At 39.5% G+C, this 13551-nt stretch overlaps 1 protein-coding gene across 3 annotated transcripts in view; it reads left to right on the top strand.

The window, feature by feature from the left end:
- The window catches only part of haus7 (HAUS augmin-like complex, subunit 7), a 407540-nt gene that overhangs the window by 384371 nt on the left and 9618 nt on the right, over positions 1-13551 (top strand). For all 3 annotated transcript variants that reach the window (XM_078529711.1, XM_078529709.1, XM_078529708.1), the window contains 5 exons: positions 2216-2277; positions 5880-5989; positions 7846-7995; positions 10360-10462; positions 10815-11021. In XM_078529711.1, the coding sequence (XP_078385837.1) occupies positions 2216-2277; positions 5880-5989; positions 7846-7995; positions 10360-10462; positions 10815-11021 (632 nt within the window). The remainder of the gene's footprint in view (positions 1-2215; positions 2278-5879; positions 5990-7845; positions 7996-10359; positions 10463-10814; positions 11022-13551) is intronic.

Here is a 13551-nt window from a genome sequence, read left to right as displayed (position 1 = left end):
GGTATCCTTGCTTTGCAGCTGACCACAAAATTCGGCCTCATGTTTTAACTTTTTTCATTTTTTGTCTTCCCTCTTAAATTGTGCTTTGATGTTTTATGTAAAAGCAGGTATAAACATATCTATAATGTGTAAAACAGTTGAATTAAAGGACCATAATAGGTTTTAAGGTAGACACATCTTGTGACTAGTTTAGACCGTGTGGAGTGTGAACACTGACACAGACTGGCTGGGGTGAGTTTCCTTGTTGTAACCTCCATTACTCTGTCTGTAATCCTTTCAGAGAACATTGTGTGCAGCGCTCAGAACTGTAGGTTGCAGTAATCTGATCAGTTTTTAATTACAAAATCCAAATGCATGTGTATAATAGCAAAACAAATAGCACTCTCCAGGTACTTTGCTTGGGTTGAGATTGCTTCCATTGGCAAAGCCACCCATTCTCTGAACTGAAATGTGACCTTAAAGCATCAAGTTATCTAGGAGGTAGCTAGCCTGGTGTGAATGATAAACCCTTTCACTGTCATTGCATACACTGGAAAAAATAAACCCAGCCCCTCTTACTACCTCCAGGAAATAATCTTGCTGTACATGCATACTAACCTTTTGTGATTCATGAACTAGGACACCTAGATCCCTCTGCATCTCAGAGCTCTGCAATCTGACCATTTAGATCATATGCTTTTTTATTTTTCCTGCCAAAATGGACAATTTCACATTTTCCCACATTATACGCCATTTGCTAGATCTTCACCCACTCACTTAACCTATCTATATCTCTTTGTAGCCTCCTTATGTCCTCTTCCCATCTTGCTTTCCTGCCTACCTTTGTGTCATCAGCAAATTTAGCAACCATACCTTTGGTCTCTTCATCCAAGTCATTTATAAAAATTGAACAAAGTTGAGGCCCTAGCACTCTTCTGTGTTTACATTCAGTGTGAATACATTCAAACAAACTATATCTTGGGTTACAAACTATGAACCAGTGTTATTAAGTAAAATTAAAGCCCGCAAGAACAGCTTTCATTAGATCACTGGTAAAAGAATCCTTGTTTCAAAATAATAAATAGGCCAAAACTTGGATCATGTCTATGAGAAAAACCTTGTATCTGAAATCAGATATTCATAATGTTTCCATTAACTTCAGCTTGTTAAATTGCTCAGCAAAGTGGAACTTCAGTAATGAAAGATTGATTATGGGCAGCAAACAGACTTGTATTTTGCTTTGAAATATGAATTAGGACAAAGGGAAAACAAAGTGGTGTCTAAAGGTGATTTATATATAACTATTGAAATGTGTTTGGCACATAGTGTATCTTTCATATATACACATAGGCTGTTCCGAACAAGCATATTAAATATAAATGCTACTGGCTAGCTACCAAAATCCTATGAAGAAATATTAAGCTTTTCATTTGAAGCAAGTCATTTAATCCACCACACGTGTTTGCTTTTAAAAAATGTTTTGAAAAGTGCCTTGAATGAAATGGAGTGTATAATAGCATTCTGTTGGAAAGTACCCGTGTGAAAGATATGACTGAATAATGCAGTGTACTATGTCATATTGCGAGATGTCGCATTGTGCAAACAATATGTTGAACAATTTTTAGGGAGACAGTCTTCAAGTTTCTGATTTTTATTTTTGAACTTGATGGATGGAGTGGAAATTCAAGAGAGGAATGATGCAGTGAAGCTAAATAGCAGGTGTTTGTAGGGAGGCAGGGGAGAGAAGGGGTGTGGCTTACACACTGGGGGAAAAAAAAAGATGGGAGATGAAGGGGAAAACTGATCAGAGTCTGGAGACTGCTAACTAAGAAGCAAGACAATTTGGACCCTGAAGAATACTGAATCTGCCTGACAACTGGACCTAGCTCCCACAGCCTTTGAGGAAAGCGAATTTCAGATTTCTGCTATCCTTTGATTGGAAGAATTGCTTCATGATTTCACTCAAAATATTTAGTGCAAGTTTTAAGATTATCCCATCAGGGGAAATAGTTTCTCTGTATCTACCTTATTAAATCCTTTTATTGTTTTAAATGTATCAATTATCTGCTTGGGCTCCTATACTCGGAGGAATACAGTGCAAAATATCTTTCCTGTATCTACTGTGATCACATTTGAAATAATAACTGCTAAATTTATGTGAAATGAATACTATTCCTCATTAAATTGACATAAAATTGCTTTATTCTGAGAAATACTAACATCCTCTGTTTCACAGAAATGACCTGGCTTGGACATAACTTGGGAGTCTGCAGTGCTGAGGACTTTGATCTCTTTTTGGTAATGTATCTCCTTGCTTTTTTGGAAAAGTTGCCTCATTTACCTTAATGTTTAGGCTATTCTAAAATTAGATTTCAAATTCCCTTTGGGGTGCTGTACTAGGGTAGTACAGCTGAGCTCTTTAACAGCCAGTTGCTTAAGTTATCCCCTTGTATTCTTGGTCTGCATTTTGAGTTGGGAATTTCTCCAATATTCTGCTGACAGTACTTTATAGTAGTCCAAGGATTGAATTTCCTCCTATAAAGGGGAAATGTAGGACTTCCATCACAATTACACTAGGTTTGGATATTATGGAAGGTAGTCCAATTTAAAGACTGCTTTACTGGGATATGATGAGCAGAAGATTTTTTTTATTCTTCGTGGGATGTGAATGTCATTGGCTCAGCCCTAATTGCCCTTGAGAAGGTGGTGATGAGCTGCCATCTTGAATTGCTATAGCCCATGTGGTGTAGGTACACCCAGAGTGCTGTTAGGAAGGGAGTTCCAGGATTTTGACCCAACGACAATGAAGGAATGGCAATACACTTTCAAGTCAGGATGCTATCAAACGGCACTTATTCAGCAATAGCCTGCTCACCGATGCTAAGTTTGTGTTCTGTCAGGGCCACTCAGCTCCTGCCCTAATTACAGCCTTGATCCATCCTCCCTTCAGTTGCTTCATCAATGACCTTCCTTCCATCCTAAAGTCAGAAGTGGGGATGCTTGTTGATGTTGGTAATGCCTTGAATGTCAATGGGAGATGATTAGATTCTGTCTTGTTGGAAAGGCTCGCTAACCTGGTACTTGTGTAGCGTGAATGTTACTTGGCATTCATCAGCCCAAGCCTAAATGTTGTTGATGTTACATGTGGGCGCAGACTGCTTCAGTATCTGAGGAGTCATGAATGGTATTGAACAATGAGCAATTTATTAACAAACATCCCTACTTCTGACGTTATGATGGTAGGAAGGTCATTGATGAACCAGCAGAGGGAAGGAAGGAATTCCTGCAGCAAGGTCCTGGGGCTGAAATGATTGGCATCCAACAACTACAACCATCACTTTCTGCTAAGTATGACTCCAACTAGTGGAGAGTTTTTCTCTGATTCCCAATGACATAGAAGACAGAGGGTAGCAGTGGAAGGGTGCTTTTCTGAATGGAGAGCTGTGACTAGTGGAGTTCCGCAGGGATCAGTGCTGGGACCTTTGCCGTTTGTAGTATAGATAGATGATTTGGAGGAAAATGTAACTGGGCTAATTAGTAAGTTTGCAGACGACACTAAGGTTGGAGGAGTTGTAGATAGTGAAGAGGATTGTCAAAGGATACAACGGGATACAGATTGGTTGGAGACTTGGGCGGAGAAATGGCAGATGGAGTTTAATCCGGACAAATGCGAGGTAATGCATTTTGGTAGGTCTAATACAGGCAGGAATTATACAGTAAATGGCAGAACCCTTAAGTGCATTGACGGGCAGAGGGATCTGGGTGTACAGGTCCACAGGTCACTGAAAGTGGCAACGCAGGTGGATAAGGTAGTCAGGAAGGCACATGGCATGCTTGCCTTCATTGGCAGGGGTATTGAGTATAAAAGCTGGGAAGTCATGGTTAGGCCACATTTGGAATATTGCGTGCAATTCTGGTTGCCACATTACCAGAAGGATATGGAGGCGTTGGAGAGCGTGCAGAGGAGGTTTACCAGAATGCTGCCTGGTCTGGAGGTTATTAGTTATGAGAAGAGGTTGGAGAAACTCGGATTGTTCTCACTAGAGCGACAGAGATTGAGGGGCGACTTGATAGAAGTTTACAAAATTATGAGTGGCATGGACAGAGTAGATAGTCAGAAGATTTTTCCCAGGGTGGAAGAGTCAATTACTAGGGGACATAGATTTAAGGTAAGAGGAGAAAACTATAGAAGAGATGTGCGGGGCAAGTTTTTTACGCAGAGGGTATTGAGTGTCTGGAATTCGCTGCCAGAGGAGGTGGTGGAAGCAAGTATGATAGTGGCGTTTAAGAGGCAGCTTGACAAATACATGAATAGGATGGGAATAGAGGGATTCGGACCCCGGAAGTGCAAAATGTTTTAGTTGACGGGCAATATGATCGGTGCAGGCTTGGAGGGCCGAAGGGCCTGTTCCTGTGCTGAACTTTTCTTTGTTCTTTGACATCAATTTTGTTAGGGCTCCTTAATGCCGCACTTAGCCAAATACTGCTGTAATGTCATGGGCAGTCACTCGCCTCACCTCTTGAGTTCAGCTCTTTTGTCCATGCTTGGCTCAAGGCTGTAATGACCGCAGGAGCAGAGTGGCCCTGACGGAACCCAAATTGAACGCTGGTGAGCATGTTATTGTTAAATGCCGCTTAATAGCAATGTCAATGATACCTTCCATCACTTTGATTGAGAGTAGATTGATGGTGCGGTAATTGCCCGGGTTGGATTTTTCCTGCTTTTTGTGAACAGGACATACCTGGTCAATTTTCCACATTGTCGAGTAGAATGCCAATGTTGTAGCTGTACTGGAACAGCTTGGCTGAGTTGCAGCTAGTTCTGGAGCACAAATTTTCAGTGCTACTGCTGGGATGCTTTCAGAACCCATTGCCTTTGCAGTATCCAATGTCTTCAGCTGTTTCTTGATATTGTGTGGAGCAAATCGAATTTGCTAAGACTGTTATCTGTGATGTTGGGGACCTCAGGAGGAGGCTAAGATATATCACCCACTTGGCACTCCTGGCTGAAGATGAATGTAAACACTTCAGCCTTGCCTTTTGCACTGGTGTGCTGGCCTCCCCTATCAATGAGGATCGGGATATTTGTGAAGCCGCCTCCTCCAGTTAGTTGTTTAATTGTCCATCACCAACAACTGGATGTAGCAGGACTGTAAAGCTTGATTTGATCTTTTGCTTGTGGGATTGTTTCCTTCTGCCTGTAGCATGCTGCTTCCACTGTTTACTAAATGTTTCTGTTGTAGCTTCACTTGGTTCACATCATTTGTGGGTCTGCTTGGTGTTGGTCATGGCATGCCCTCTTGCACTCCTCAAAGAAACTAGGGTTGATTCTCTGGCTTGGTGATAATGGTAGAGTGGGAGATATGCCAGTTCCAGAGGTTATAGATTGTGGTTAAATACAGTTCTGTTGCAGCTGATGGCACACAGAGCCTCATGGATAACCAGTTTGAGCTGCCAGATCTGTTCAAAGGCCTGCCCTCCATATTTCTGATGCATATTAAAAGCATGGGCTAGTAACCCCTTTAACAAGATATTGTCTGGTGCCTTTCCTGTCAGGTGTGAGCCATGGATTTTGTTTTGGAGCCCAATGAATGCCCCTGAGCCTGATTTACTCTCCATGTCTCTGAAGTTATTGCTGTTTTGCAAGTACCACTGACTTAAACATGCTTGTGTTCGCACTGTTTGAACTTGGATTCCTAAGTTCCACAATGCTTAAGTAACCTGTCACCCAGTTTATTTGGCATGCCATTTCGTAATTGTGGCAGTTTAGATGGGGGTGCACAACATTGTTTTCAGAAGTAGGTTGATTTAAAGGTATTGGATATTGTTGCTTTTATGGTGGGTTAAATGCTGCTGTGACCAAGAATTACAAAGTTGTAATATTTTCATTTGGATATTAGGGCCAGGCAAGTCCTTATAGACAATTGGTGATGATGGATAAAATGCTGGGTGGCCTCCAACAATATAAACAAATTACTGCAGCTGCATCAACAGATTTAAAAAATATTAGGTAAGTAGAGTAGTATTATGTAAGTAAATTTCTTTTGTCATCTTGCGATTCTGTTTCATATTTCTATCATTTATTTTACAAAAAATGTCCATTCCCTTTTACCTTTCAAGACCAGTGTGCACCTGTCATAGAATGATATAGATTACACTTCTGCAGGCTAGTTCATAGATTGATTTATCATAAATATTTGGACTTATTCCTAACACTCCAGTTGTCCACACCTTGGCACCGAGTTCAACTCCAATAGTGTGCCCTGTTTGAAGTGAAATGCTGCATGTTCCAATTGGAGGGCTGAAGAAGAAAAGAACAAAGCATGCACAGCAATAGCATCATGTTGAACTTCTGCTTGATTCTTTGCAACAATTTAATTTCAATGAAAAACAAATTCTTAACCCAATATTTACGACAGGAAATTACATGTTTTGGGCCCTTCCCTACTTCCCTTCCTCTGATTACATCAAATCCTTTTTTGTCTTTTCCCCAGCCTCCTCCTCACCCTCTCCTGAAGGCCTAACTCCTAACTGGACTATGTTTTTAACATAAATCTCAGGACTTTGCCTATTCAGTTGTGAGCCTTGACCAAATGTCAGTTGGCTGCATGACAGGTATGGAGAAGAAAGCACATGCTCCTCTAGGGATCCCAGCAGTGTGATCAGGAGCCCTGAATGATTTTCTGCCGCTCCCAACATGGGACCTGTTGCCAGTTGGGAGAACATCTACAGCTATCCTACCTGAAATCAGCTATTTGGGCACAGATTGAATATCAAACCCAGGACCTTCATTGCTTGGTTATCCACTGCCTAGATCAAATAACATACTGAAGCTGTATTTCATTTTCCTTAAAGTACAAAGTGTTTATTTTGAAGTGTATTGGCACTTAAAAATACTTAGAACCTTGTGCTAATTCTTCCCCCATTGTAACTTCCTGTGTCCACATTTATAATGCCTCAATGCCCAAGTTAAGTGTCATACTATAACTAGTCTCATGCCAGTTGCTTCATTTTTGTGTTTTCCAGATTCTCAGCTTGCACTTTGGAGAAATTGCTGCAAACTTTGCTATTAAATGATAAAAAGTACAAAATCAGAATATGTAAAAATAAGGTCCGAATGTATAAAATAGAGACTGAATTATGCCTATGCATTCTTCTCCAATTATCCAATGCTCTTTAACCCAGTGCACCTGTAGACTGCAATTGATTGTGACTCTGTGTAGGGCCATAGGAAATGTGCTAGTATTGTAATAATATAACATAATAATTAATTAACATGTTTAAAAATATATAAGGTAATGCCGTTTAATGTAAATTTAAAAAACTAAAACAAGCTCTTAAATATTATGCCTTACCTTATGAAACAATTTCTGTTTGCATTAAGTTCCTTCTCCACTGTTGTTTGTAGGATTTCAATAAAGCATAATGGTAGGAGTGTGAAACATTAATACATCTGCGTTGTAGCCATCTTCAGCTGAGATTTCAATAAAGTCTAAAGATTGTAATATGAAACTTTTGAGCTATATCTATTTGAACTATGAAAAACACTCAATGATACAATTATAGATTTTATGCTTCTGGTCGAATTTTTATATATTTGCAGAGAGAGCACTTGAAACTATATTATTAAATACTGGTAATAACTATTTGAAATTGATGAGAAGTGTCCTACAAGAAGTGTATCAAATATGTTAAATTTTGTTTACATGTTTATTATTACATCTTTTTGATTTTAAATAGTTGTATGTTGAGAGTTTATAATGGACCCTTAAAATTAACTGCTGAGACAATCTAGTGGGTCTAGGGCTAGTAAATTGAAACCTTTCCTTGAAACTTTAAAATATGCTGATGCACTTTTTTTTTAAGTTCTGTTCATTCATGGAATTCCCAGCTGCTGATTGAAGTTCGAAATGATCCTCATCTTCGTTCGTCAGCAAATCTGGAGTTCAACCTGTCTCTTGATGCACACAGACTTCTTAAAAGAGCTGAGGCCAACTTTGAATCACGAGGAAGAAAGCAAGTGATCTTTTGATAGAATTTTGCATTGCCAACCGGAATCTCTTATGAGACTATGATCTGATATTTTACCACCTGCAAAGTATTGTTATAACACTCAAATGTGCATGTAGTTGTTCCTAAAGCTTAGGAAACATATATTGATGAGATAAACCCCTGAGAAAAGTTACTTTGAATCTACAAGTTTGTTATAACAAAGCTTGAAACATTACAGGCATCTGAATTTTTCAAAAATTAACTGAAATGAACATAGATAATGTTAGAAACTGAAAACTTAGTTACCAATTTTTAAAGTTTGTTTTCATTGCATGCATCCAAATTGATTCAGATCAAATTACAATGCAAGAATGCACAATTGATGTATATGAAGACTAAACCTTTGTCGTGAATTAATGATTATAATGATCTTAACCAGTGAGGAATTCGAATTTTAATAATTTTGGATTGACCTGAGTGGCACAGATGTCGCCTGATTTTGCTCCTCTCTGACCCAACAATGCCAACATGTTTCTTGCATTAACTTTGGTTTCAGCTCCTGCTCTTCTTCCTGTTCCTGTCTCTGCACAGTCACTTCAGGGATGTCCCAAGACTCCAACCTTGGCCGCCTTTTTTCCTCTTGTTACCACCCTTGGCAACTCAACCACAAACATGCTCTCTGCTTCTTCCACTGACAACAAAGCTGTGCAGCTCTGACTCCATTCCCCTCCCTAGTAAGGTTGTATTTCAGCGTCTGTTACCCCTAATTTGTGCTTCAAATCCTACAAATCAGCTACCACTAATACTATCCACTTCCACCTCTAAAACATTTAATTTTCTTGCTCATATGTCACCCATATTGTTTAAGAAACTACTATCTGCGCCATTGTCATCTTCAGATTTTCTTTACTCTAATAACTATGCTTTCTGGCTTCCTGCATTCCACTCTTTACAAATGACAACTCGTTAAACTCTTGCAGTGTCCTTGCTAATCGTTATTGGCAGTCCATCCCTAGCACACTGATTTTAACATCCTCATCCTCAACTGAAAATCCTTCCATGCCCTTTTCACTCACTGCATCATCTTTGTTCTTGCAAATGCTTTTTGCTCTTGAGTCTGGTCTGCTGTGCGTTCCACATCCCTCAATCCACCTTTAGGATACGATATTCAACTGTCTTAGCCCCAGAATCTGCAACACTGTCCCTAAACTCATATGCTTTGTTCCCTTCTTACCCATCAAAATGTTCCTCAAAACTCAACCTCTAACATTAGCATTGGTTATCACTGGTAACCCTTCTTTCATCATTCCGAGACATCTGCAAATTTATTTTTGCACCAGGGAAGTGATTAGGGATGATTTGTTACTTTGAAGGTGCCGTAAACATATGTTGTCATTGATCACTAGTTTACCTGTGAACCATCAACTCCACACCCGATGCACGGTTTATCTAATTGAATTTAAACTGTATACATAAGAACTACACACCTTACTATAATTGAATATTTAAGCAAGTCTGGAATGCTCCGTTTCTACTAAAAGTGTAATGATCTTGATTAGCACAGTTTAAATGCAGCCAATTCTCATTGCATGAAAGCCATTTGGAAATTAGCAATACAATATACTTACAAAAACAGTGCTTATGCAATATACTGGCTCACATTAATCCTACATTGTGCATCAACAAAGTTCCCCTTTGTGTTTCTAGTAGTTGCTATTAGCATTAATTTAAATTTAGTGACTTGTGGGCGGGTGGATTTGTGTGGTGTCATTCAATCTCTAATTAATATGGAATTTAAGCTTTGATGTTACGTAAAGAAAGGACTTGCATTTCTATAGTGACTTTCATATCCTTGGGACATCCCAAAGTGTTCCACAGCCAATTAAGTACTTTCAAAGTGTAGTCAATGTTATAATGCAAGAGAACATGGTAGCTAACGTGCTCACAGTGAGATGCCACAAATAGCAATGAAGAAAGTGACCAGATTATCTGATTTGATAGTGTTGGATGAGAGAGCATAGATTTCTGTTTTTCTTTCATTTGTAACATGTTTTTAAAGTCAACCTGGGAAAGTTGTGAGTTTCGCTTAACTTTTATGCAAAATATAGTGTCTGCAACTCCATCAGTAGTGCATTAAAGTGTCAGTTTAGATTATATGTTCAAGGCTCTGGAGTGGAGCTTGCACCAATAAACTTCTCATTGGGAGGATAGAGTCCGACCACTGATGAAAGGCTGACACCTAGCAAATATCTTATGGTTCTTTTTTCTTGAGGTAGATATGCACAAAGTGTATTCAAGAAGGAATAAGACTTGCATAAATTTGTCTACAATAGAGACAAGCTATTTTGTGTGCTGCTATTTATTTTATTTATCTGAAAATAATTTCAGGAAATGCTCACCACCTTCTATTAATTCCATGGAGAAATTGTTGATTAAACTTTCTGAAGAATTAAAGGAAACAAATGAACACCTTGAAGAGATGAAGAAAACAGTAAGATTTGCAGCATATTTCAAGTTTCTTATAGCTGATCTATCCAGAAAAACCATTGCCTGTCCTTAGCAAGAAAGCAGCTGTCACTGATTTTTCAATGACAGTTGCAGGTCCGGCAGTAACTATGGACGAGAAACGATATTAACATTTCATGTCAGTGACTGAAAGGTCTGATGAAGGGTCACAGATCTTACCTGACCTGCTGAGTATTTGCAGTATTTTGTATTTTCATTTCAGGTTTCTAGCATTCGCAGTATTTGATTTTTGTGTTAGTTTCTGTTTGTTCACACTTTTTGAGGAAGGAACTGCCTTGGTAATGCTGGTAACTTTTATTTTTAACTTTTTTATTTAGGTTGTTTTCCTGGGCCCCACAGAAAGTAGCGATACCACTTTTCAAACCTTGAAGCTCACCCTTTCGGACTTCCATCAGCTGATGACGGTGTTTTCCCTAACATTTGAGCATGAATTTGGTGTACATTGTAATAAGGCACCGCCTCAGCTTTGCAACTTTGGAACACTCTGCAAAACTGTACATAAACTCTTGACGTCTTGTATTGATGTGAGTCTTGCACTTATTTATGATTTTAAAGTGCACAATTGAGATTATTTAAACATAAATATTGTTCTCTAATTATTGATTGTTTAATAGGTATTATATAATAAGTCTACCTGTCAAGGTAGCTCAAAAGGTTGAAAATCAGTTTTTCAATTGCTGATTTCTGCTATAGAAATTATTGACTCAAGGAAGAGTTCTTCTGATAACTTCTTGAACAATTGATAAAGGCTGAAGAAAGAGATATGTCTAAGTTTTTCGTCTTGCACTCATCAGGACACTTTGTATGAATACCAATATAAGGGGAAAACAACAGTTTATATTGTGTGAGAAGAAAGTGCTGATTGGTTTGTAAGTGGCGTTGCCATGGAGAATGCACCAGTGATGGTGACTGACAGTCAACTGCCAAGCTTCGTTTGAAATTTAAACCAGACATCTTGACCCTGATTGGTCAAGGCATTGCTCTGAGAAATGAGCCAGTGAATGGCTGTCACTTATTTCGTTTGGCTGAAACAGGTGCAATGTGTGTACATGTTCTTTCTGTCTACAAAGAACAGGGCCCTGTGTATTAATATATGTAGCTTCCACAAAATGCAAATGTGCCATATTGCGAACCCAACTCTCTTAAGCTGGTTGTTCTTAATTAAATGTAATTCTTAGCACATTGAGGATATTTTGGCAAATGTTGTCCAACCGCGGAATCACATTTAATGTTGGATACTGTTTTGAGTTTTGCAAGCATGGGCTGGTTGGGTGTGGTCTGTATCCTGCCTGTTGTGAACAGCAGCTGGGACATGCTGTTTGATGAGATCCGCCATTCTTTGGGATATATGGCTTACATACCTAGCATCACACTGGCACTGAAATTCATATACCACATTACTCTTTAGTGTGATGGGCAAAATGTCTCTTTGGCTTGACAGCAACATCCTGTTAGTGGCGAATACCACTCGTGTTGCTATTGCATAGTAGCAGCGTGAAACAGCCGTGGTATGATTCGAACCCGGGCCTCTGGATAACTAGTCCAGCAAGAATACCACTACACCATCACCTCCCCCTATTCAGGTTGTGCAGAACCAGTCATAGGTAAGATTGGGCGAAAAGGTTTACTGATGCATATGTCTGGGTTGGCTTCCAGGCCTTGCAACGCTGTAAGACATTCGCGTTGCGTGTGAAAGTCGGACAGGTCGTTCGGAATTTGCATGCGCTAGAACAGCTAGGTGCAGTTAAGGATTCAGCTTCTTCAGTGGACGTTGGTTTGTGGCGGGGTAGTTGGGAATAGAGGAGTTCGAACTTAAGAAATATCTCTTCCTGTTTGATTTGGGATGAAGACACACCAAAATTGAAACCATGTGCAAGAACAGACCCCTCGCCTTCTGAAAGTACATGGTCAGAGATTTGTTATGTGTTTAGTGGCATCATTAATTGTATATTGGTATTCTTACAAAGTGTCCTGATGAGTGCAAGATGAAAAGCTTAGACATGCCTCTTTTTTCAGAAATGCTCAAGTTCTGTACTACCGAATGACTAATTGATCTGGGCATTGCATATCTTTCTTTACAAGATTTGGGTGTTTTTTTTACCTTTTTAAACAGAATTATTTGTTTGAAATACAGTCCGATCTAGCATAATATCCTTTCCCTTCTGTCCTAGGAGGCAGAGCCACATTGTGACAGTAATGATAGGTACAAACTCTTGAGTTCCCCCAGAAATGTCCTGGTTTTACATTAAAAAAAACACCCAATCCATGTTGGAATGTGTTGACAGCAGACTTGCGATGTGATTACATAAATTGTTTCCAGTTTGATGCAATTACAGTGAGTTGACATAGTTCCATAGAACTATAGAAAAGTTACGGCACAGAAAGAGGTTATTCAGCCTGTTGTGTCTGCACCAGCCGAAAAATAAAAAGGCTAGCTGCCCATTCTATTCTCTCCTTCCAGCACCTGGTCGGTAGCCTTGCAGGTTACAGCACTTCAGGTGCAGATCCAGATGCCTTTTAAATGTGTTGAGGGTTTCTGCCTCCACCACCAAACCAGGCAGTGAATTCCAGACACCCACCAGCCTCTAGGTGAAGAGGTTTTTCCTCATGTCCCCTCTAATCCTTCTACCAATCACCTTAAATCTATGACCCTTAATAATTGAGCTCTCTGTTAGGGGAAACCGATCTTTCCTGTCTAGTTTACCTAGGCCCCTCATAATCTTGTACAGCTCAATTAAGTCACTCGATAGCCCCCTCTGTTCTAAGGAAAACAATTCCAGCCTATCCAATCTTTCCTCATAGCTGCAATTTTCAAGCCCTGTACTCTCTCCAGAGTAATTATATCCTTCCTGTAATGTGGTGACCAGAACTATAGCCTAACCAACGTTTTATACAGTTCCAGCATTACATCTCTGCTTTTGTATTCTATACCTTGTCCAGTAAAGGGAAGTATTCCATATGCCTTCTTCACCAACTTATCTATGTGCCCTGCCACCTTCAGGGACCTGTGGATATGTACTCCAAGGCCTTTCACTTCCTCTACCCCTCTCACTA

The sequence above is a fragment of the Cetorhinus maximus genome, chromosome 25 (genome assembly GCF_964194155.1).
Source record: "Cetorhinus maximus chromosome 25, sCetMax3.hap1.1, whole genome shotgun sequence".
Taxonomy (NCBI): Eukaryota; Metazoa; Chordata; class Chondrichthyes; order Lamniformes; family Cetorhinidae; genus Cetorhinus; species Cetorhinus maximus.
The sequence above is the reverse complement of the archived record's forward strand: the minus strand, read 5'-3'. Positions and strand labels throughout refer to the sequence as shown.